Source organism: Mustela lutreola, chromosome 4, assembly GCF_030435805.1.
Source record: "Mustela lutreola isolate mMusLut2 chromosome 4, mMusLut2.pri, whole genome shotgun sequence".
In the NCBI taxonomy this organism is placed as follows: domain Eukaryota; kingdom Metazoa; phylum Chordata; class Mammalia; order Carnivora; family Mustelidae; genus Mustela; species Mustela lutreola.
Genome location: NC_081293.1, coordinates 167,788,523 through 167,812,070, shown reverse-complemented (window position 1 = coordinate 167,812,070; position 23,548 = coordinate 167,788,523). Strand labels below are relative to the sequence as shown.

Sequence of the window (23,548 nt, the reverse complement as noted above, 5' to 3'; positions counted from 1 at the left end):
GCTGGCACTTCCTTTCCTAGCCTGTGTTTTCCTTTGGAGTGGTTGCATTTTACCAAAATTCCAGTTTGTCTGAAATATGAGCAGGAGTCTTGGTTCATGTTTGCTTGATCAAGTAGTTATTGGTGAATATGATTTTCATCCAGTCAAATAAAATAAGCATATATCTCCAACTTACCTTCAGGTGAAGAGCCTGTCTTTTGGGAGAAGACAGCATTTACTTTACTCTTCTTACTGATATCGCTGTTTACAGACAAGCTGGACTGAATTTTTCTATGCATTTTGTGAGAAACAGGTGCTGAAAGTCTTCGATTCTCTGCAGATACATGTTTGGCCCCATGGTGAATTCCATTTCCATTGCTCAGACTTGTGTGGCCGTTCTTTATCTTGCTGGTTTCTTCCTCAGTTGGTTCCTGTGAGCACGTTGGAAGCTGAGGCAAGCGCTGGGGTTGGGCTAAACAACAGGAAATGTTGGTCCGGTTAAAAAAGAAATATTTGAAAATCATCAAAATATATTCAGGAACCGACCCCCTGCCCCCCAGCTCCGGGCTTTACCCACGGTTCTACAAAATGGAGAGGAAAAAAAAAAAAGGAAAAATATTAATAAACATGGACATTGAGGAAACATAATTAGTAAAAAAGGTTAGTGGGGCAGGGTCATCAAAAGTGACTTTATACAAGGCATATGAAAATAGTGGGAAAGACTGCTTTGTTTTTTAAGAAAATTTAAGTTGGGATTCACAGACCTGTGCCCCTGGGGCAAATAATACATTATATCTTAATATAAATAATTAAAATAAAGAAAATTTAAGTTGGAAATTTGAAAAAGTTATTATACACTCATTAGACAGCAAGTGTTTGTTTTTCTATGTACCAGGTCCCTCTTTTGGTGCTAGAAACATGTCAATATTATCTCAATAACCCTGATACTGGGATAAAATATTTAATTATCTTTTGAGAAAAAAGGAAAAAAGCAATGAATCCAAGTATCATAGCTAGACAATATAGAAAGAAATAGTTTTCTTTTTAATTTCATTTTACTTTAATTTTTTTTAAAGTTTTTTTTATTGGAGTAATCTCTACACCCAGTGTGGGGCTCCAACTCATGACCCCAAGATCAGGAGTTACATGTTTTTCTAAGTGAGCCAGCCAGGCACTGTTTCTATCTCATTTTGAATCCTGGAAAAAACATTCCCTATATTTGTTTTTTAATTTGGTATAAAAAATAAACCATTTATGAAAAGTTAGAAGTAGAATCTGACAAAACACATCTGCCAAAATTAAATGTCAGCACTTAAGAAATGCTCCCATTTAGGTCAGGACCAAGAAAAAGTGGCTCAGCTTCATCCATCTTATTCAACATTACACTGGAGGCACTGGTGAAAGCAATATAACATGAAAAAAAAATAACCGGTCTGGAAAAAATATTTTTGAGATGCATCCCTAATTTGAATGTTCTAGGGGAAATTTTAGGAGACTACAAACCCTGAAACACTAAGAATTTAAGAAGATATACACAAGATCAACCACATTAAAATCAATAAATTTCCTCTACGCTAACAGTAACCAAGCAGCTAATATACAAGAAAAAAATGAACCCTTTACAATATCAAAAAAGTAAAAATAAAGTAAAGGGAAAAGCCTCTCCCAAAGCTCCCATTAGGTTTCTAAGAATTAAGCTAGGGAAAAAAATGGGGGAAATTCTTGGCAAAATATCACAGAACAATACTGAAGGACATAAAAGAAAATCCTACTAAGTGTAGAGTAAATATTCATACCCCCCCCAATTTATTTGTTCAGTATAATTCCCAAAAAATTTCCAACAGACTTTTACATGGAACTTGAGAATCTGATCCAAAAATTTATAAGGAAAAAGAAGCAAGAATTGCTAAAGCAATTTTAAGAAAGTAAAAGCGGGTTATAGCACCTGACTTACTACACAGTCTTCTTAAGAAACCCCAGCAACTAAAGCCATGTGTTATGGGTCCAGCACAAATAACCAGCAGAAAAAGAAGAGAGCACTCCAAACATGTATGTGTTTGCACATCTAAGTGCATATATACCTTATAGAGATAAATTAAAGATGCATTAAATGCCTATATATGAAAAGCAAAACACTTCAGATTGAAGAAAAAATATGAGAGGTGCCTGGGTGGCACCGTTGGTTAAGCATGGGACTCTTGGCTTCAAGCTCACGCCATGATCCTGAAAGACCCTTCCCCCCCCCCCAGTTGTTAACTAATTAACTGCTCTTTTGCCTTTCTGTAACCGCTTGGCTTTTAGGGTGTGACACTTGTCTCCTGTTTGAACAAGATACCTTCTGCTAATAGCCCAGGCATAGTAAGCAGGGGGCCGCATAGTCACGTAGGCAGGATGCTTCTCTGCTGAGTAATAAGGTCCAACTCCCCCTCCTCACTCCCCCTTCCCGCCTTTTTCTTCGAGCACGCAGGTCCTCCAAAGCCAATCCGCTAACACCAAGTATGCCTTTTTCAAATGTTCAAATTGTCAGCCAATCAGCTCCGCCCCACCCAAAACTTGTTTGTACCTGTCTATAAAAATCCTGCACCACCCCAGCCTGGTTTGCTCAGCTAGCAGGAGCTGCTGACCACCCGCAGGCGCGCGCTGACACCCGCAGGCGCCTGCGAAACAATAAAGAACCTCTTGCTGTTTGCATCCTGTGGCAGTGTTGAATTCTTGGGTAAGGGGATCCGCAGGTCTTTCAATCCCAGCTCTCTAGCATGCATGCTCGCTCTCATAAATAAAATCTTTAAAAAGAATATAAGAGACTTACCACCATGATACTATGGAAGGACAAATTTGACTCTTTGGACAGTGACTCATAAAGAAGCAGGATGACTGATAGGGAAAAACTGTACTCTAAGATGGCGGACCAAACCAGTAAGGGAATTCCAGTCCCATCTCAAAGCCCTTCCAGGTTCTTCTTTCCTACTCCGATTCCGGCACGCACCAAAAGTACCAAATATGGAGAAGGAGAAGGGTATAAATCCCCCTCCCTGCTTGTGCTCAGGGCTCAGACCTTTGGAGAACAACCTCCTCTGAGCCTGCTGGTGTTAAATAAACCTCCCATCCTCCAGAGTCTCCGAGTGCTGCTTGGTTCTTCCACCAGGATGCAGTCCGGGTTCTGCAACATGACTATTCATCATTTGTGCTGCCTGGAACTTCTGAACACCTTCACAGATTTTCTGGTCAATACCTCTATCCCATTCCTCTGCTCTTCTGCAGTTAAGGGGCAGATATGTGACCTAAGCCCCACCAAGCACAAGGATGACTTACAGACCAGCAGTGGTCATTGCAAGACCCCAGCCACACCAGGAAGGTGGAACTCTCAGCACAAATGATACAGAAGGCGTTTGTTGGTCTTGGCAGTGGGGTGCAGTGTCTGATATTCACTCCCTAGCGGACCATGGGCTGATGGTGCAGCAGTGGGGCTGTCAACAGAGAAGCCCCACTGAATGGATGGGAATGATCTTGGCTCTGGAACTCCTGGGAGGGTCCGTGTGCTAATGAGGAGGCAGCAGAAGGCAAGCTGAGGACAAAGCCCAAGCTGACACCCTGCAACATTTCCACCCACTGCCCCACTCCTGGGTGTCCCCAACCCTCTAGGAAGCTCTCAACTGTCTTAATATTAATGCCTTACTGGAGGGGAAAATCACCTTAACTTGACAATGCAAGGCCTCCAGTATTTTGTAGGCCCTCTTTAGCATATGAAGGTTCTTTTGAAGACCTCCCTTTTTCCCTACCCCCTACTCCCCAATTTGTAACCAGATAATCCTCACAACAAACCCCCAGCCCCACCCCGTGTGGCAGCTCTTTCTGCCCTCAGGTCCTGTCCCTGTGCTTTAATAAAATCACCTTTTTGCACCACAGAGGTCTCAAGAATTCTTTCTGGGCCATTGGCTCTGTACCCCACCCCACCAAACCTCACCAATGTTCCAAAACTACATCACTAGTAAGTTTTTTTTCTATTTAAATTAGCCACAGTGAATTGGAGTTTTTGCGGCTGAAGAGCCCTGACTCCTCTCTCTCCCAAATGTTATTTGTTTATACTGGTTAAGTAATGAGGTTATTAAAATCAACATTTACATTGATTGAGTAGCCCCTAAGCAAAGCTATCAATCATAGTGCTGCAGCAAAAACAACAGAAAGAACAAAAACTATTCCATTCGTTGCCAAAATTTTACTATTTTACAATTTCCTGTAATTTCAAAACCAAAACCTGCTATTTTAATTAGTCTTTTTTTTCCATTTATGCTTATGAGCAGTTAGGAAATGTAAATTAAATCTGAATACTAAGAACTCAATTTAGAAAAAGTACTGCATGCAAAGCTTAAGAATTATACATGGCATTGACAATGTCTAAAAGGACCTAATTATCTGTGATCTGGGGATTAGCCAAAACGGTATATATTTTTGACAAAGAAGATAGTTTGCATTTGAGTCGGTCTTTAGCACATTGTTTACTTCCATTTTTGTTCACATATCCTATGTCTCTTGAAGAAAAACATCTTTAACATATCAAAACATTCTACTCAGGATTGTGCCTATTTCAATTTTGAAGACATTCATTTCTTTATTTAACAAACAAAAGCATCTTTCCTACCAAATCTTGTTACCATTAATACCTGATTTATGAAACTTAGGAGCTCCTCATACAGTACAGTTTTTTGGTTCTTTTCAGCGATACTGGAGAATGATTATCCAAAAATTAAATATTTGGGAAAACCACAAAGTAATGGTGTGAAAATATATCAAAATATTTTGGTTTTCTCCTTACTCTTGATGAAAAAAAGAAAAGGTTACTTCTCTGTTCAGCAGCTCTATGTGACCTTCTTATAACAAAATTGGACAAGGCATCTGCAAGAGGAGATCTATTTCTTATGGGTGTGCAATCATTTGATCTAGAGATTAATCTGCTGCTCCCCTAGCTTCTTGTATCAACTAGAATGACATCCTAATGACTGCTATTGAACATGGATAGTTATGCATATGTATTTAAAGGGATGCCAAAGAAGACAGTTAAACCTCATTTGGTGCTCTTTGCGGAGCATTTACCAGTAACCTCGCCAAATAAATGGAATGTTTTGGCCCACTTTTTCTCTGAAAAGAATATTTCAAGCAATCTGAGAGCTTGCTTAAATTGAAATGTCCAACTGACCCATGCTAAGTAGCCTTCTTATCAATCAAAAATGTCCTGTCATAGTCCATAATCCAAGAAAAATTTAAAATTACCATGTCATAGTTAAACATTCTCAATAAATAAAAATAAAGGTGGTAAAAGACAACTATGTCTTGCCACCAAATTCTCAAACTGACAGATCTGACCTTTTTCTACTATCAAAATTGACTATTTGCAAATTACCGGGTATGGCTGGCGTGGTATTCAAACATATCCTTAATGATTTATCTACATTTCAGTCTTCAAAATGATATCTATTTCTGTTGGCAGATAAATGATAGTACATTCGTTTTTGTTTCACTGTCACCTAATTATTTTTCCTATAGTTTGTATTACGGTCAGGTAACAACCGAGTATTATCTCTTTATGCCAGATTTTTAACATTAACACAATTTCGTAGTTTTATGATTTGTTCAGATACATGCAGTATGTAAGTCAAATTAAAACTGGATAAACCCTAGATAGATTAGCTATCTTAACATTTATTTTAACTTCACTGCTAATTTTTCATGGGTGTGACTTGAATCTTATGGTAAAATTATAAGTGAAACCAAGTCGGAAACAGGGTTTTATTCTCATATAAAGAACAAAAACATCTCACTGATTAAACCCCAACTCCTTGGCTTTAAACAGATTTCTTCTCCTCATTGTGTAAAAGTTGTGTATGGCTTTAAAAAAAAAAAAAAAAAGCAGCACACTAATATGGGAACGACACAATGCTTCTTAAAACACAAGTGATGCCTAGGGACCCTCACTCTCCCTTTAATGATCCACTGCTCTCATTCAGCTGTCTTTCTTTTTTCAAATCTTTACATATGTGACAGCTCTCAAAAGTAGACCATAGACCATCTGGCATTTTCAGAGGTGTAACTTGTGCAAATTCAGCTCTATTGGGAGCGCACTGCTATCTTCTGCCTGCGTTATAAAGGGACAATAGAATGTAGAACTTATGAGTTGTTTTGAATTATTCATTTTTTTGCCTGTATATTCAAGAAATTTTACAAACTCTGCATTTTGTACTACATAATCACATGCGTTAAAGGTACAAAGAAACTTTTTGACACCTCTTTTCTACAGAAAGCTGGCATTTTGTTTGATATGTGAACATTCAGCATCTGTTATATCATTCTAAACAGGATAGGTGCTTCTACAAAAGACCCCATTTTAAACTTACTCTATATGAGCAAAAAAATGGATTCTTGATATTCAGTAACGAATGCAATACACATCAAAATTTCAAATACCCGTTATATGAACATTCAGCATCTTCAAACCTGGATAGCATTGGTCACCCGCTTACCATATGTGTAAAGAATTTTTTTTTTAAATCATTGCTCACACAATGGCGCATGATTGTAATTTTCATATCTGTGATGAATTGTTACAAACGTCTTAAGAAATACTGTGCTTTTCGGGTTCAAATGTTTTCAATCAGGAGGGAAACCAATAGAATTAAATCTAGTGATTTTCAATAAGAATAATAAATATGGGAGTAATGAGTCAATAGCATGAACTTCTTTTGATTAAAAAAAAAAAAACACCTGGGTGATATTGTAGCTGATAATAACTACACTGGAAACTGCAGCTGCAGGAGTGGCTATATAAAGCAACATTTTGTTACAGCCTATAATCTATTAGCATGGGCAAGTCATCTTCAGTCCCTGGTCTTTTTCACAAATCATATTTAATAAAATTACAAAAGAATTCTCATACCAAGCACCCAGTTTAAATGCTAGTTGTACACATACAAAGAAAATGTAAATGCTTAGAATTCACAATTGTAACGAAATTATCAAAATAGAATACTGCCCAGGGATGACTTGGTATGAACAGAACTTACTCTTCCCAGAGATAGTTAATGAAGCTTTTCCCGGGTAAGTGGTCCTATGCTCCCCCATGGTCATTCTGAGACAAACATGCACGTGTGTACACACACACACACTCAAATGGTAGAGATTATATATATGAGTAACACAGGGTTTTATTATAAATATGTATAACATGCATCTAGACAGAGTAATAGCTTTAAAAATCACTTCAAGATGCACTCCTGATAAAACTGTATTTACCTGTCATAATGTAAATTTAGGCTAAAATCAAGTAAAACAAGTGCACTAATGGCCAACTCTGTTCCTCAGCTTGATGCAAGCCTTCCTTGGTGTACCCTAGAGAAAGCCTGTACCCTAATACTCCCACAGTCTGGGAGGAGCACGTGGTGTTTTCTACCTGTTTCCTCAATTCCCCTCCAATGGCATATCTGAAAATTACTGTTTTTCTCTTGAGCCTCTGAACTTTTTCAACACCTAGTACATTTTCATTTTATTTAAATTTATATATTAACATGGTGAAATGTTATTTGGGAACACTGATCACTTTGAGAATCCCAATCAAATTCCATCTACCCACATGACTTGGAATGCACAGAGGGGAGGAGACTGTCTTATTAGGAAAGCATTTCTAACAGTAATTCATCAGTAATCAGTGACAGGGGCTGCAAAGACTTCTTCCCAAACAAAAGGATAAAAGTTTCGAAGTTGTCTGGAGAGTCCATCCTTTTCTTCATTCGGTGAACAACATGAAGAGAGTACTTAACCAACTGAGCCACCCAGGTGTCCCGAAGAGAGTACTTCAACATCTTTCCGCAGAACCTGAAAGAGGAAAGACTCCTAGCTTTTCCCCAGATTCACGCTCCCCATCGTCCTGGGCTCCTGGCTAACCCATTCCCCAGTCTTCCTGGTGGTTCAGTTCAGCCATGTACCCATGTTCACTCTGAAAGAATGAGAGCAGAAATGATTTCTGCCACTTCCAGGCCTAGGTCTCAGCCTGGGGTGTGTCCTCTATACTTTGTTTCTTGCATTTGCCAACAACCCAGCTTTGACCACAGCAGAGGAAGATCTTGGGTTGGAGAAACCAAACAGAAGGAATGTACAGGACAGCAGGGAGGAGAGCCTCTCACTGACCTGGAATGTTCATCCTATACTGTTCCCTAAGACATAAACTTTTATTTAGCCATGGGACTAATGCCAGGAATCACTGTTATAAAACACTAATACAGCTTCTATCAAGTCCTATGAACAACGAGGCACATTATATATACTTACACGTGAACTGCCCCTGGCCCAAAGGACCCAAAAGATGCCACATTTCACTAGAAAGCAACAGTACATTATTAGCAGCAGAAAGACCACTGCCAAATCCACAGCCTGTGGTGAATCTCAGAAGATAGCAGACGAGCCTTACAATGCCTTACAATGCAGAAGCTGATTATTACTGAAGGATAAGCATGTATCACGCCGTTCTGTAGGGAAAGAAACCCAGGATTTCTCTGCCGTTCGAAGACAATTTGTATCTTCCCCATGGCTGGTGGGAAATCTTGTCAAGTGAGCAACCATCTGGTTTGGTCAGGACTAAGGGAAGTGCTGGGATGCAGAACTTTTAGTTTTAAAACCAGGACATTTCTAGGTAAATCAGGATTTGGTCTCCTCTCTATCGGGGGCAATTTGTGCACAACTGCTACTGTTTTCCTTCAAAAGACACTAGCATCAGGAGATGGAGGGATGGGCACAGGCTTTGAGGGAGACCCACTAGGGTTTGAATTCTGGAGTCAGTATTTCCCAGTTCTGTGAACTTGAGAAAGTCGCTCCATTCCCCTGGGCATTAGGACCTTCACTGGCAAAATGAGAAAAAGTGACGGGTTCCTCTGGACAGGTTTAACACTTCCCAGTTTCATACCATTGTTTTTCTCTTCCCTATAAAATTTTCCTGTCATTTCTGATTTACTATTAGGCTTTTATTTTTTCTTCTATTACTAGGGGGGTTTTGCTCCCCCCTATAAATCAAAATAAAACCTTTTTAGAAATAAACAGGTCTGAAAAGAATACACAAAGTTATCTTTCATTTTCCAGAAAAATAATGATTTCATTGAAAAATATACTAAAATATAAGGATTATGAAGGAAAATAATCAGCATTTTAAGATTTGCACGTTTTACTGAGAAGTCCCCAGCAGTAAACCAAAGAACAACAAAACATCTTCTATATTCCCTCCAAGTGTAGCCTTTCTTGAATGCTTGTTTCTAACCACAAATGAATGACAAACTTGGCCTGACTATATGCCCACTCTTGCACATCAGTTTCTAGTTAACTTACATAGATAATATGAGCCCACCACTCCTGCATTTGAGAACAGAGTATGTTTCAGTTTAAGTTAGCAGGCTTCCTTATGGATTGTTATCTATAAGCTTTATTTATATATTACAAGATCATATTGTCTTCCAATATAATCCCATAGTGAAGATGGGATCTCGGCTATGGTATCCCTTTGTTCTCAGGCTCAATAGGTATTTCCATCATTTGATTCAACTGATAAAGTGATATCTGCTTATAATTATTTATAACTGTATCAAAATTATCTAAATAAATGCATATGTACTTATATTTATAGAAAATAAATAGCCTAAGCAATGTTTTTTGGATGACAGGAAAACATATGAATAAAAAGATAGCACAAAGTCACAATCTTCCAAAAGTCTATTTTACATACTGAAATTTTACAGTTTTTTGTTTTGTTTTGTTTTTAGTTATAAAAGACATTTCTTAGGTTTGTTTTTTTTTTTTTTTTAAAGCAATTAGTGGACAGGCAAGCAGAAGCCTGAAAAGTCCTACTATTATTACTATGTTGAGTTTTAACAAAAAGCTTTCCTCAGGATTCTTAGAACAATATGCAAGAGAAGCATCACACAGCAATGACTCATATTTCAATCTTTAGACCATAAGTTAAACATTTCTTTGACCTTGCTGGCGTTTCACCCTGGGTTTATAGGAAAAGATTTTAAAAATTATTAATACCTGGTTTTGTAAGTATTCACTTTAAAAGCACCTATCACAATGGGATAGGACACATTCACATGTCTTTAACAGGTCAGAAATTTTTTTTTTTAAAGGTTTCATTTATTTATTTGACGGACAGAGATCACAAGTAGGCAGAGAGGGAGAGAGGGAGAGAGAGAGAGAGAGAAGCAGGCTCCCCACTGAGCAGAGGGATGTGAGGCTCCATCCCAGGACCCCGAGATCATGACCTGAGCGGAAGGCAGAGGCTTAACCCACTGAGCCACCAGGTGCCCCAGGTCAGAAATATTTTATTTAACAACATCAAACAACATATACTGCAGTAAAATTAGTGCTGGTAACAATTAAGGAAAGTACACACCAAAACCCCCAAGTATCTGAAACTTCGGAATTCATCCTGGAACTTTACATGCTGATTACAGCTTTCAAGGACCACAAAGCATGTGGAAGACCCCCCATGAAGAAGCACGCAACACTCTAGGGTTTCAACTTAAGATACACACTGACACACTTGGGGGGACGGAGAACTGCTTTCTGACATAGGTCCTAGACCCGTCCCTGCCAAAGGGGTCCCTTTAGCCTTCCCCCATGGGATAAGGGCTCTCTAGTCAAGCAAGGATACAAATAAAACAAACAAACAAACAAACAAAAAACAACCTTGAAACCAAGAGCTCTGATCAAATAGGAAAAACCTACATAGAAAGTAGACAAGGGGCGCCTGGGTGGCTCAGTGGGTTAAAGTCTCTGCCTTCGGCTCAGATCATGATCCCAGGGTCCTGGGATCGAGCCCCGCATCGGGCTCTCTGCCAACAGGGAGCCTGCTTCCTCCTCTCTCTCTCTCTGCCTGCCTCTCTGCCTGCTTGTGATCTCTGTCTGTCAAATAAAGAAATAAAAATCTTAAAAAAAAAAAAAAAAAACAAAAGAAAGTAGACTGCTAAAATGTACAATCACCTAAGTAAAGCCAAGAAAGCAGAGAACTACTTATATACTGGTATGTTGGATATCTGAGGGATTTCAGCAGCTGCTACAAGAAAACAACAAACTCCATTCTAACTGGTGATGGTAAAAGCCAACTGGGGGAAAAAAACAGAGCGCTATCCTTACCTGCAAGCAACACAAAGCTAGCAACACACAAATAAACTTGGCTAGTGTGTAAATCCAAAGAGGTACTCCCCTCTGCAAAAACCAATTTCACAAGCATTCCTTGCCTGAGCATAAGTCCTGGTGATCAAAGCAAGGACTGGATTTTGGCTTCCATTCGTCTCTGTGCAATTCACAGGCATACAACCCCAAGCAGCAGCCCTAGTGGCCAGGAAGGTGAGACCACCAACGTTCAGATGGTCAGATGTGGTAACTGAACTTCAGCAGCCCAAATATGGGTTCAGTCAAAATTCAGCATGCCGATCAGGTAAACTCGAAGTGCTGAACAACGGAACAGGGAGAAGAGCGAGAACCGGGAAGCCTGAAACTGCAGACTCTGTGGGTGCCTGCCGCACTTACCGCCCATCAGTTGTTCACACAACTCCGTCACAGGGGATGCTGGCTGCAGAAGGAGCAGCCGCTGGGCCAAGCCTCACCACCCAAGGAAGTAATGCTCGGGACAGCAAGCTACTACATGGAGACAGGGAGACCAGAGCTCAAAAACAGAATTGGCAAGTCAAGAGACCAGAGTCAGAGATCATTATTCAGCACTTCTGATGCCAGTTACTAGAACACCAAGTCTTCCCCCCACCCATCTCCCAAGAAAGGGTATTGATAAGCAATGAACGAAGATGTTAAAGAAATTATATTTTAGAATAAATCTTTAGCTTAGCGAATAAAGGCTTGTGACAGTTCCACCTTAAGGCAATCCCTGAATCTAAGTCCTTGTTAACAACAAGAAGAGAACTGCTCAGGCCCCTATAAGGGAGTCCTCCCCTGAAGCCCTTCTCCGTTCCGGCCACAGACGACACCCAACAGGGGAAATCTCAGCCGAGAATCCTGGAGTAAGTACATCCATTGACAGGAGAACCCAGACCAAGGAACCATCATCTCTCAATGGAGAGATGGTTCTGTGCTATCCCTAACCTGAGGCATATGAATAGTCCCCAGACCAGCACTGTACTTGAAAGTTGACAATGCAGCTATCCCATACTCCCTTCACCATCATAGAGCCAGGAGTATGATAAAACATAACTTGCAAGATCACAAGGAGCTAACTCCAAATTTGACTGAGGTCACATTTCTGAACCATCTCAATGGAGGCATAAACATCACCCAGAGGTCTTCGAACAATGACCTGACACCAGCTCTAGATGCATCATCTGAACGTGACTTTGATTTGTCTCCCATTAGGGAGAGGCAGAATACACGTTTGTTCAAAGGATAACTGGGTCTCATTAAGAATATTGTGAAATCATATGCACGGAAACAAAAAGCACCTGTGTGTCCACACACAAGTAAATGCGTGGGGGTCAAGCAAAGACTGGACCATAGCAGACACCTAACCTTGATCCATCCTGTATCACCCACTTTCTTCTGGTGTCAGCATAGCTGTTGAGAGCAGGACCTCAATTTACTACTAAGAACCCTTCAAAAAAATAAAGCACTTTTAGTTTCCCAGGTTTTGTACACAGAGTTTAACACCGGGCATTCACTGACTTGCCTTTGATTATACAGCGAATGCTTTAAAGACAAGATTCCGTCTTCTTAGAGTTCCATCAACCTTATCAGGCACTACCTGCTGACAAAGAACCTTGTACAATGTTCAGCACCCAGTGGACACCCAGTGAAAATTAACTGATGATGATGAATTATACTAGCTTTTAAGCTGTCACTTGATCCCAGTATATAACAACCTTTCTGAATAAATCAAGCAACAGTTTGGTATTCAATACCATTATAAACTTCATCCTTCACCTTCACGAGTCTAGGGAATTGCTGTAAAAGCATAATATGAGGATGGTGGAGCCACAGCAAGGATTTGAGAAATTCTCTCTGCTCTAACAAGGGAATTAAAGATTCAGTTACAGATATCATACAATGTGGAGGGAAATGCATCAAAAATACTAGTTAAGTGACCTTCTTGAAAACAGCATTAAAAACTCAGTAAAAATTATCTGACTAAAAGTTTCCCCCCCACCCTTTAATAAAAGTAAATCCAACCTAACGTAGAAGTAAAACTGGTATCTCTTTGAGGTTAGGGCAGTAGAAATGCAAATGAAGTTCCAGGCCGAAGACAGGGAATCTGGTGGAGGAAACGATGCACTGCTAACTGAACGTTTAAAAAGAAATTTATTTCTGGTAGCTTATACAAGGTAAATCAGAAAAAAAGTAAATTCCACTGTTATTCCCCCGAGCTTTAATATAGGTCATAACCCTCAAAGTTCACTGGTGAGTATTTGTTATTGGGATAGCTTTTCACTCTTCAATAAATTCCTTTAAGATATGGTCCGAGAAGAGGAAACCTTTGTGTTTTAGTTCTAAGAACATCCCATTATAGATGATGCTCTGACATAATTTAAAGATTTAGGACTCCAAGCAAAGTTCTCAGAATTGACTCTAAGGCTGGGATTGTCATGGTGATCATGTCCAACCCCTACAGGAGATCCTGGAGAGCTTCCTCCCTAAGGAAGTAGTGAACAAGCTGCTTACCCCACATAACTGAAAATAACCTTCACAAAAAAGGGGGGGGGCAATGAAGTATATATGAATTTTAAATTCTTTCTTACTTGTGCACCACAGATCACATAACACAATGGAAAAGTTTAACGCAATGGAAAGGATAACATAAACACAATGGAAAGGTTTCCATATGTAAAAGCATAAGCAAAAATAACATGATTTTCTCATTCTCATTTTGTCTTCTCCGAGGATGAAATCTCAGCCCTGCTCCTCACCCTCTTACAGGGCTACTTTACATTTTTGAAGACTGATTTGGAGAATGTGAATTTTAGTTTCTTGTCTTTATCAATGCATCAAGGGGATTTTTAACCTCTATGGGAATAAAACTGTTACCCAAACATAAGCCCCAAGAAATGGCTTCCATACAGAGGAAGAAATGTATTAACCACATTTAAAGATGGACACAATGGAGACCGTTTATAAAAAGTTTTCTTCCTCTGATTTTGCCATTTAAACCCACTAAATCCATCAAGGTGCCTCTGGTGACAAAACTAACTTAAATGTATTATAAAATATTTGTTAAGTATACTATAGTGCCAGGCACTGTTCCAGGCATAGGAGAGATTACAAAATTTACAAATACCTTGCCCACACAAAGCTTACAAATACTTATTATCTTGCATGACAAGAAATCCCAAGATAGGGCAGCTCTACTAATATTAATTTCCCAGGTTCTGTATTTTCACCTCCATCCTCGGCATGTCAATTTTCCCATCGGACTCTTGCCTCATAGTCACAAGACTCTGAAACACCACCAGCCATCACATCCAGAGATGATGACAGCCCTTGAAAAAAAGACATGCTCTTTCTTACTGTCCATTTAAGAATATAGAGAAGAAAATTCTCTCCTCCAGGAGATGTCCCTCCAGTTTCGTTGGTGCACACTGAGTCCTCCAAACTAAAATGAAAGCTTCCTTCTTCTCTCCCCACAGATCAACACTTGCTGAAAGGTTTGCCCCCTCTACCCAACTGTATGAATGCTTCTCTATAGAAAGAAACCTGTCATTCATTCATTCATTCATATAGTCATTTAATGAGCATTTACTAAGCGCTGCATTCAAGTGCCAAGTCTTTCTGACAACGTGCTCCAGCACCTGGAACAGGGGTCACTTAGAAAAACAAATGAAGGAGTGACAGAAACAACAACGTTCATTCTACAGGCCCTAATTTCAATTATTCAAGTAAAACCTTAATAAGTACATATTTCTTACCTTGAAAAGCAAATAAGGAAAATGTAAGCACAACAGCTGCCTTTTCCCATACCTCCTTGATATAATTTGACCTCTACTTATTCCAGAAACCAATCCTCCGGCCCTGTAACAACTAGCCCACATGCACGGTGTTATTTATAATATGCCGGACATTAATAGTTCAGATGAAATGGGAAAAATGAGAACGTCTAATGTACTCGTCACCATAGACCTCATATTAATCTCAGTAACATTTAGAAGAATGTTGCTCTGTCTTCCAACAGTAGATAAAAACCCATAAATAATCACTGGAGTTGGTAAAAACCACCACCAACAGATGTTAACACTTGAAGACAAAGAGTGGGAAGTGCCCATCACATATAAAATTATGTTTTCTTTATGTGTTATGCTTTCTTTTTTTTTTTTTTAAAGATTTTACATATTTATTTGACAGAGAGAGATCACAAGTAGACAGAGAGGCAGGCAGAGAGAGAGGAGGAAGCAGGCTCCCTGCCGAGCAAAGAGCCCGATGTGGGATTCGATCCCAGGACCCTGAGATCATGACCCGAGCCGAAGGCAGGGGCTTAACCCACTGAGCCACCCAGGCGCCCTGTGTTATGCTTTCTTTTACCAAATACTTAAATGGCATTTCCACAAAGACTTGAAGGGGAAGAAGCCTCACCAAGAGGAGTAATAGGGTTTCAGGACAGCCTAACAACACGAGCAAAGTTCTGAAGCAGAACAGGGCTCACAGCATTTCCTGACCCAACGTTGAGCCAGTGTGTCTAGATAATACTCCCACGGTCCTTTGGACCATATACTTACGGCCTAATTCAAATTATAAACATTAACAAATACATTAGAAAAATCACAGAATGTGCTTCCATCAACAATTCCTGGTAATATTCTCCCAGATACTATGTTTCTTCACCCTATAAGCCATTACTATAATAAATTATTCACTTATAAGACCACTCTTAGTAAAACCGACCAGAAGTTGACTTACATGCTTTACTGTGAATCAAGATATTCCCAGTAAAAGACTTCTTAGGAAATTACAAAAAGGGGCCATCAACCGTGTATGTAAAATACAACCACAATTTGGAATATTAGGGAACATTTATAGAAATCTTAGCCTTTAATTACTTCCCAAGAAAGAAACACATAGATCTATTTCTCGGAAATGTACAAAACTATTTATATTGAAATTTTTCTGGGGCTAGAGAGAGTAGCAGGACTTATTTGATGATCTCTAATAGAAAAGTGAATAGTTGTGCAAGAATCTTGCTACTATTCTTATGAATCTGCTCAGATTTTAGATAAGAGACTATCACTGTGATTTATACTTACCTTCCTATTCTATTCCAATTTCCCAAATCTGATTCCTTTACTAAAAATACAATTCTTTAGCAGTAGCTCTCAATCTTTTTCCAACTCCATAGGGCTTATTTGAGCAACACACATCCTTTAGTAGTATCTTGTGTGGGTTCAAAAAACAAACTTCTCCAATGACTCTCCTATCTCCTGGCTTGCGTGCAGCACTAGAGAATCCTAATTCTAATACAGGAGCCACAGACAGGTAGAATGCAGACCAAGAGCAAATTTTTATTATGAAGGCAAAAAAAATGAGCCACCTGGGTGGCTCAGTGGGTTAAAGTCTCTGCTTTCGGCTCAGGTCATAATCCCGGGGTCCTGGGATCAAGCCCCTCATCGGGCTTTCTGCTCAGTGGGGAACCGGATTCCCTTCCTCTCTCTCTGCCTGTCTCTCTGCCTACTTGTGATCTTGGTCTGTCAAATAAATAAATAAAATCTTTAAAACAACAACAACAACAAAAAAAAAAAAAAAACGAGAAACTGAACAGTCAGTAGATTAAGTTTATCTACCAGAGGTCTTAAAAATTACCCTCATGTTCTAGCACTTATTTTCTATTAGTCTTTCAAAGACAAATGTCATATGATTTCACTCATACATGGAATTTAAGAAACACAACAAATGAGTAAAGAGAAAAAAAGAGAGAGAGACCTGAAGGCAGACCAAGAAATAGACTCTTCACTAGAGAGAACAAAGTGATGACTACCACAGAGGAGATGGGGGGATGGGTTAAAAAGATGATGGGGATGAAGGAGGGTGCTTGTGATGAACGTTGGGTGTTGGATGGAAGCAGTGATTCGCTATATTGCACACCTGAAACTAGTCCTACACTGTATGTTAATTAACTAGAATTTAAATAAAAACTTCTCTCTCTATAGATAAACACTTTCCAATCCCACATTGTAGTTTACAAACTCCACGTGGCAACTATATATTCTCATGGATAATCAAAGACCATTTTCAGTAATTTTAGCCCTGTTTCTGCCACTAACTTCTTGGGCCACTTTAGATGACTTGTTTACCTCTTCATGCTCAATTTGCCAGCAGAAACAAAGCAAAACAAAAAACCCACAAAGGCTGAACACACTGATCTCTAGGGATGTTTCCTAACTTTAACAGTATAAGAACAAATGGGCCCATAATTCATTTTCAATATGTAGAAGAACAATGTAAGTGTAGCATAGTACCACAAACCAGAAAATATGAATGTAAGCACCCGCACTGTTAGGGCCTTAACATTCAGAATCTAAGTCATCTAGAGAATATCTATTAATTTAATTATTCAAATGTCTTTTTTTTAGGGAGAGACGTATGAGAGAGTGGAAGGTATGACATGTAAATAGAACCATTCAGTGGGAGCAAGGTTAACCAGAGGGAGTGACTGTTGGGACTAAGTGCTCTGCTCTCCACCTTCAACCAACAATTACTAATTTAACAAAGTTCACTTAGCCAGGTGTCAGGAGCTCAGGCCTGCTCCTAGTGACAACAGTAAGCAAGAGGGGGTAAAATTAAATCTCTTCCATTTTTTTTTGGTCTAACATGGAAAATCAGAGACCAAAAGAGAATATGAAACTCAGTCTCTCTCTATGTTGTGTGATATCTGGTTTATGACCATCAATCTTAAGAGGAAAGGAGGGTGAGATGACAACTGGGACTCGTCCTTTGGGCAGCTGATTTGCACTGAGGGACCCCTGGCCAGGAGACCCCTCACTCTTGTGCCAGGCGCTCAGGTCTGGAGCATCCCTGGTTTCAATTCTTTAGAGCATCCCTCTCTTGTGTCTTGCGAAGGTCAGAGTAGGAATGATTCGGTTACTCAGACTCAAGGGGTGGAAGAGACCAGATGGTCTAAGTCATCTGTAAGCAAACTTCTGAGCGGCACACTGGTGCATTCCCAACTTCCTCCCCGATTCCAAGAGCCTTTGTGCCTCCAACCTTGAACCTTTTCAGGGTAGTGCCACACCGTGTCATGCGAACACTCAGGTTTTGGCTAGTCCACGCTACAAAGCCAGTTCTGATTTCTCCACCTACTTTCTGTCTTTCAGAAAATGTTTTAACATCTCTGATCTGTCATTTCCTTGTCTGTTTTTGCTTTCCTTCAATTTATGTCTTTGTTAAAATTATCATTAATTTACTATCATTTCATGGGATTTCCAAAGAGAACAGAATATATATGTTCAATCTGCCATGTTGAAGCAAATAGTTTTAAAAACCATCACACACACAAAAAAATCTCAAGAAAATGTGGCAAAATGTTAACACCTGTTAAGTCTGAGCTTGGCTGGCACATGGGTGTTTTTGATATTCTTTTTTAACTCTCATTTTTAAAGGAGCTAATTAAATGCTAAGAAAACTCAGAATTCTATTTATTAAGCACCTAAGGCCACAAACCAGTGAATTGCTACTGATTGATAACTTAGGTAGAAGCATTATTTTATCCTGATAACACTAATACAGTGGGATATTACCAGGAATCAAGGGCAAAACAGTATCACCTTTTTCTTAAAAAATAATCTTTTGTTTTGACTGAGATAGTTCACTACATTTAAAACTGAAAATGCATTTCAAGTTAAAGAGGGGCATCTTCAGTGCAGTGGCTCATGTCCTTACATTTTTGTAGGCAACTCTGATGATGTGATTTAGGTTGTATTTATTTTAGGATCATAAAAAGAGGTCATGCTGCGTGCACCTGACTCTCCCCGGCTAACTCCTGGATAACCAAGGCAAGAACCCAGAGAATCACACTCTACTTTCTTTCCTGGTTCTTTGCTTAGTGTCTCTGGATCCACCCGAAAATGGGACTAAGGAAGAGGCTCCATTCTTTCCAAAGAATAACTCAGAATGGTTCAGCACTTCTTCCTCTAACCCAGGTACTAGTTATTCTTATCATAATGTCTAACAAATTACACAAAGAAACTTAAGATTTAATGAAGTATTTCCACTTGGGTTTTCCCACTTGCCCCCTCACTGACCTCATGAGGTACTGAGGGAAGACAGTACTTCCCCAGCCATCTGTCTTCTGAAGATGCAGAACATGAAGTGACCTGGCATAATGCCACAAGGCCAATGGGTTTCAGGCAGGATCAGAATCCGAATCCAAGGACCCAAGAGCTTACCTTCTTGACCTACACCTGGTCTCTCTCTAAGCACGAGGGTTGCGTGCTGGCCCCTTCACAATGTCTGACCAGGGGCCTCCCTCCTGCCAAACACTGAGCTAGCTGACAAGTCAAGCTTTGGGCCATTAATTCATTTTCACTTTTGCTCCAAATACGTTGTCTATTTGGAATATGGAAGTCAATAATTGGCTTGCCACATGTGTACCTTTCCCTACCTGAAAAACGCACCATGCTATGTTTGTATCTGTCGTCGGTGACGCCTCCAGTTCTTCCCAAGTCTTCATACTTATCATTAACAGCATGAGAGATCCCAGCACTGAGTCTGCAAGGTGGGCTAGAGTGGGTTCCATCAGGCCCGACTGACTGGCAACTCTCTAGCTGAAGCAGCCTGCTTGCAGACTTGCGAAAAAGAATTAAGTTATCTGAATAATGAAACTTCTTTATGACATTTTTCCAATGGGCTGAGTACTGATACTGTGTGCCAAAAACAAACAACAGAAAAGCAGGGATCGGTTAAATGTGGAGATAGACATAATAATGAGTCTCTCTCCCAAACAGACCATCCGCAAACATTTTCCCATTTGTATTAACCTGCAGAGAAGTGAAAACAACACTGTTCCTGCAATTACTACAGAAGTGACTGAAACCATCCCCGAAATGATTTCACGTCATCCTTACCTCCCAGAAATGCTATTCTAGGACCATAAACAGCCATCTTTTCAATTCATTGTAATTTAGTGTTTCATACACTAAAATGGACACTAAAATCTGTCATTATTACTGACCAAACTATAATCGCACGTACTCGGGCTGCCAGAGTCCTAGATTCTGACTCTGTGGGCTTAGTTATCCCATTTTAGTTTTTTTGTCAAAGAAGTAGTGGTTGGGTTTTTGTTTGTTTGTTTTTAGTTAAAAAAAAAAAGAGAGAGAGAGAGAGAGAAAGAAAGAAAGAAGAAAATTAAATGCAGAAAATGAACACTCCCTCACATTCAGGCTTTTTGCACATTAAGTACGCACCCGGTGAACTTCCACTTAAATATTTTTACTTTAACACCATAGATGTCATCAGAAAAACAAACTAAAGACTTCTCTCCAGTGAGCATTCTAACAAACCCCTCATTTTCTTTAGCCTCAATGGAGACGAGGAATCGATCATGAACGCGATTGTTTCTCAAAAGAAGCAAACCCGAGAAAGGTGATGAGCAAGGGCATGGATCCTTGCCTAAGTAATAGGCCCCGTTTCTCAGGAAGAAAACTTTTGGACATATTTAAGATAAGGACAGTATCTGTACTGAAATCAGAGTGCTAACTTGAAGAGTTGTGCAAAAGATACAGTATTTTGTTTGTGTCTCTCAAGATGGTGAACCGTGCTTGTGGAGGGCCTTATACTACCTACACTGTACATGCTGGAGCCTCACTAATTAGTTTCCATGGTAAAACTGAAACCTTTGAAGGGACTCCCTCAAGGTGAGAATGAGGAGACAGGACTGCCCAGGAACAGTTCTGGTTGGAGTATTTACTCCTTGTAGCAAAACAGCTCCTTCCATAGGTCAGTTTCTGCACTTTTACTTAATAAAAACCATTTATTCCAAACTCCCTCCCTCCTTTCTTCCCTCAGAATGTATTTATTCCACAATTCCAAGTCTTCTTATTCTGTGTGTAGGTGCTGAGTTTTCTGGGGTAGCTCCATTATTCGGAATTTGGCAAAAGGGTACCTCCTAATAACGAAATGACCAAGCTCCTGTAAATGCTGAAATTTTGTGATACTGATTATTCTTACACAAGCAAATGATTATGACTGGTTTACCGGTGACAAACAATGGTGCCAAAGTTGCACGGAACTAATGTGTTCCCAGCAGGTCTATAAATATTTGCTATTATTCTTCTTTTAGTAACTAGTTCCAAATGAGCAAACTATGAACTTCTAGACAGTAAGAATGGTGTAAAACTGCCCCTAATAAATCTTCTCCGTCTTATGCTATATTTCCATACCATTGAAAGAAATAGCTGATATTGCACAAAGTTTTGAAATACACTGTTCTCCAAAGTATGTGCTTCATCAGCAATTTATTTTAACATCCACATCTCCCTCTCTAAAGGAACTGAAACTAATTATGTATTGTCCCAAATGCCCAGATACCACTGATATCATATGAATTCATATATTATTCAAAATGCTGATCTTTTTTTACTTATTAATATGATGCTTAGGTAAACTGTATCTCTATTATAAGGGACTTTGCTCTACTCCGAGAACAAACTCTAGCTATAATGGTTAAAGAGGTATTCTTTCTACTCTATCTACAAGCACTTGATTGGGAGACTGCTTATTGCAGAGATTTTTAACTGAAAGCGAGAGCTTATTCCCACTAGGGACAGAGTGTCAAGAGAAGATGAAAACAGGCATTTGTAATTCCTCAGAAAAACAGGCAAAAGTGTTTTCAACCTTAAGAAATCCAACTCTTAAATAACATAAACCTTGATCTTGGATTAATACATAAAGATTCCGAAGATAATCAAATAATCCCTATGGCGGCATCAAGTTTTCGATCCTCAAGTCCTTTCAATGCGCTCCCCGCCCCATCACGCCACTTCACAAGGCCACAGTGCAAATTATGATAGCTCTTTTCCAGTATCATAAAGCTTAAAGTGCTTCAGAGTGAAACTAAAAGCACAAAACGCTTTCTCGACCATGTAAACATCTCTCCAGAAAACAACTTCCCAGAAGAACTAAGGGCAAAAACAAGAAGCCAGGATCTGGATTCTCCCAAACAGGCAGCCACGGCATTCAGTCCCTATGGGTCATCAATCATCAATCACAATTATAAGAAATCACCACCCCCCAAAAAAAGGAAAGAAAGTTTTTAAATATTCAAAAAACTGCTCAATGTGCAAGCTTTTTTTTTTTTTTTTTTTTTTTTTTTGTTCTAGGGCAATATATTCAATTGAAAATCTTACCAGTCCTAAGTCTGAGCCATAACTCAAAATTAACAGCAAAGAGGACGCCTGGGTGGCTCAGTGGGTTAAGCCTCTACCTTCTGCTCAGGTCATGATCTCAGTGTCTTGGGATCAAGCCCTGCATCGGGCTCTCTGCTCAGGAGGGAGCCTGCTTCCCCTTCTCTCTCTCTGCCTGCTGCCCTGCCTACTTGAGAGATCACAAGTCAAATAAATAAATAAAATAAATAAATAATTTGTCAAATAAATAAATAAAATCTTAAAGAAAAAAAAATAAATAACGGCAAAGCTCTCAGAAATTAAGGTTGTCCAGGACCTACTCACATCTGATTCCAGGTTCATTAGTATAGAGTATGGCCTGGGCATCAGTATGTTTTTAAGCTCATGTGAAGAGCTGAGAACCATTGCTTTGAACAAAGGGATAGGAATATAGCATCATATTCCTGCCTCTGTAACTTTGACTTCAGTTATTCTGATTTCTTCTTGGTGCAGAAGGAAATGAGTGAACAGCAGGTGTCAAGATTCTCTGCCCTTCTCTTGGAATCAGAACAGGCAAGTTCTCATGGAGGCAATGAGGAAATAGTTCTCAAAATTAAACAAGCCTTTTTAGTAAGATGTCAAGTATACCGTTAGCCTGGAACTGTCTTGAATTCATCACAACAAAGATAAAATTCCAAAGGACTATAGTACATTAAAATTTTCCTAACTTTTTTATGTTCCAACACAAAGGCAGGATATAGTCACATCATGATAGTGACAGAATGGCAATAACTGCCAAGTAGGAAAAAGGATTAGAATTTTCAGCTTGGGATAAACTTATAATTTGGGAAAACTATCACCTCGCCTGTAACTTGAATGCAATCTCTACGAGACCATGAATATCATAATGTCTCAACCCTTTCCCTACTCCATCCCGCATCTGAGACTCGAGGCTAGAAGATCAGGAGATGAGCTGTGTGGCCTTAGGTACACCGCTTGACTTTTCTGAGCCCAGCCTCATCTAGAGACAATAATACTTATTATTCCACCTGTCTGATAAAGTTGCTGATAGGCCAAGTGAGATCATCAATATGAAAAATTTCATTAACTGTAAAAAGCTCTAAGTAATAACATTGTTAATATAACTAATAAAAAGCATCCTTTGATATGCATGAACTGTAGACTGAGAAAATTAGCTCCTTAAGAGAGGCAAAGATAGTCAATCCACATTTTAA

The 23,548-nt window shown here is 39.4% G+C and overlaps 1 protein-coding gene across 2 annotated transcripts in view; it reads right to left on the bottom strand.

Moving 5' to 3' along the window:
- Positions 1 to 23,548, bottom strand: part of MDFIC (MyoD family inhibitor domain containing) — a 91,418-nt gene that overhangs the window by 36,303 nt on the left and 31,567 nt on the right. For both annotated transcript variants that reach the window (XM_059171636.1, XM_059171637.1), the window contains exon 4: positions 176 to 451. In XM_059171636.1, coding sequence (XP_059027619.1) covers positions 176 to 451 — 276 coding nt within the window. The remainder of the gene's footprint in view (positions 1 to 175; positions 452 to 23,548) is intronic.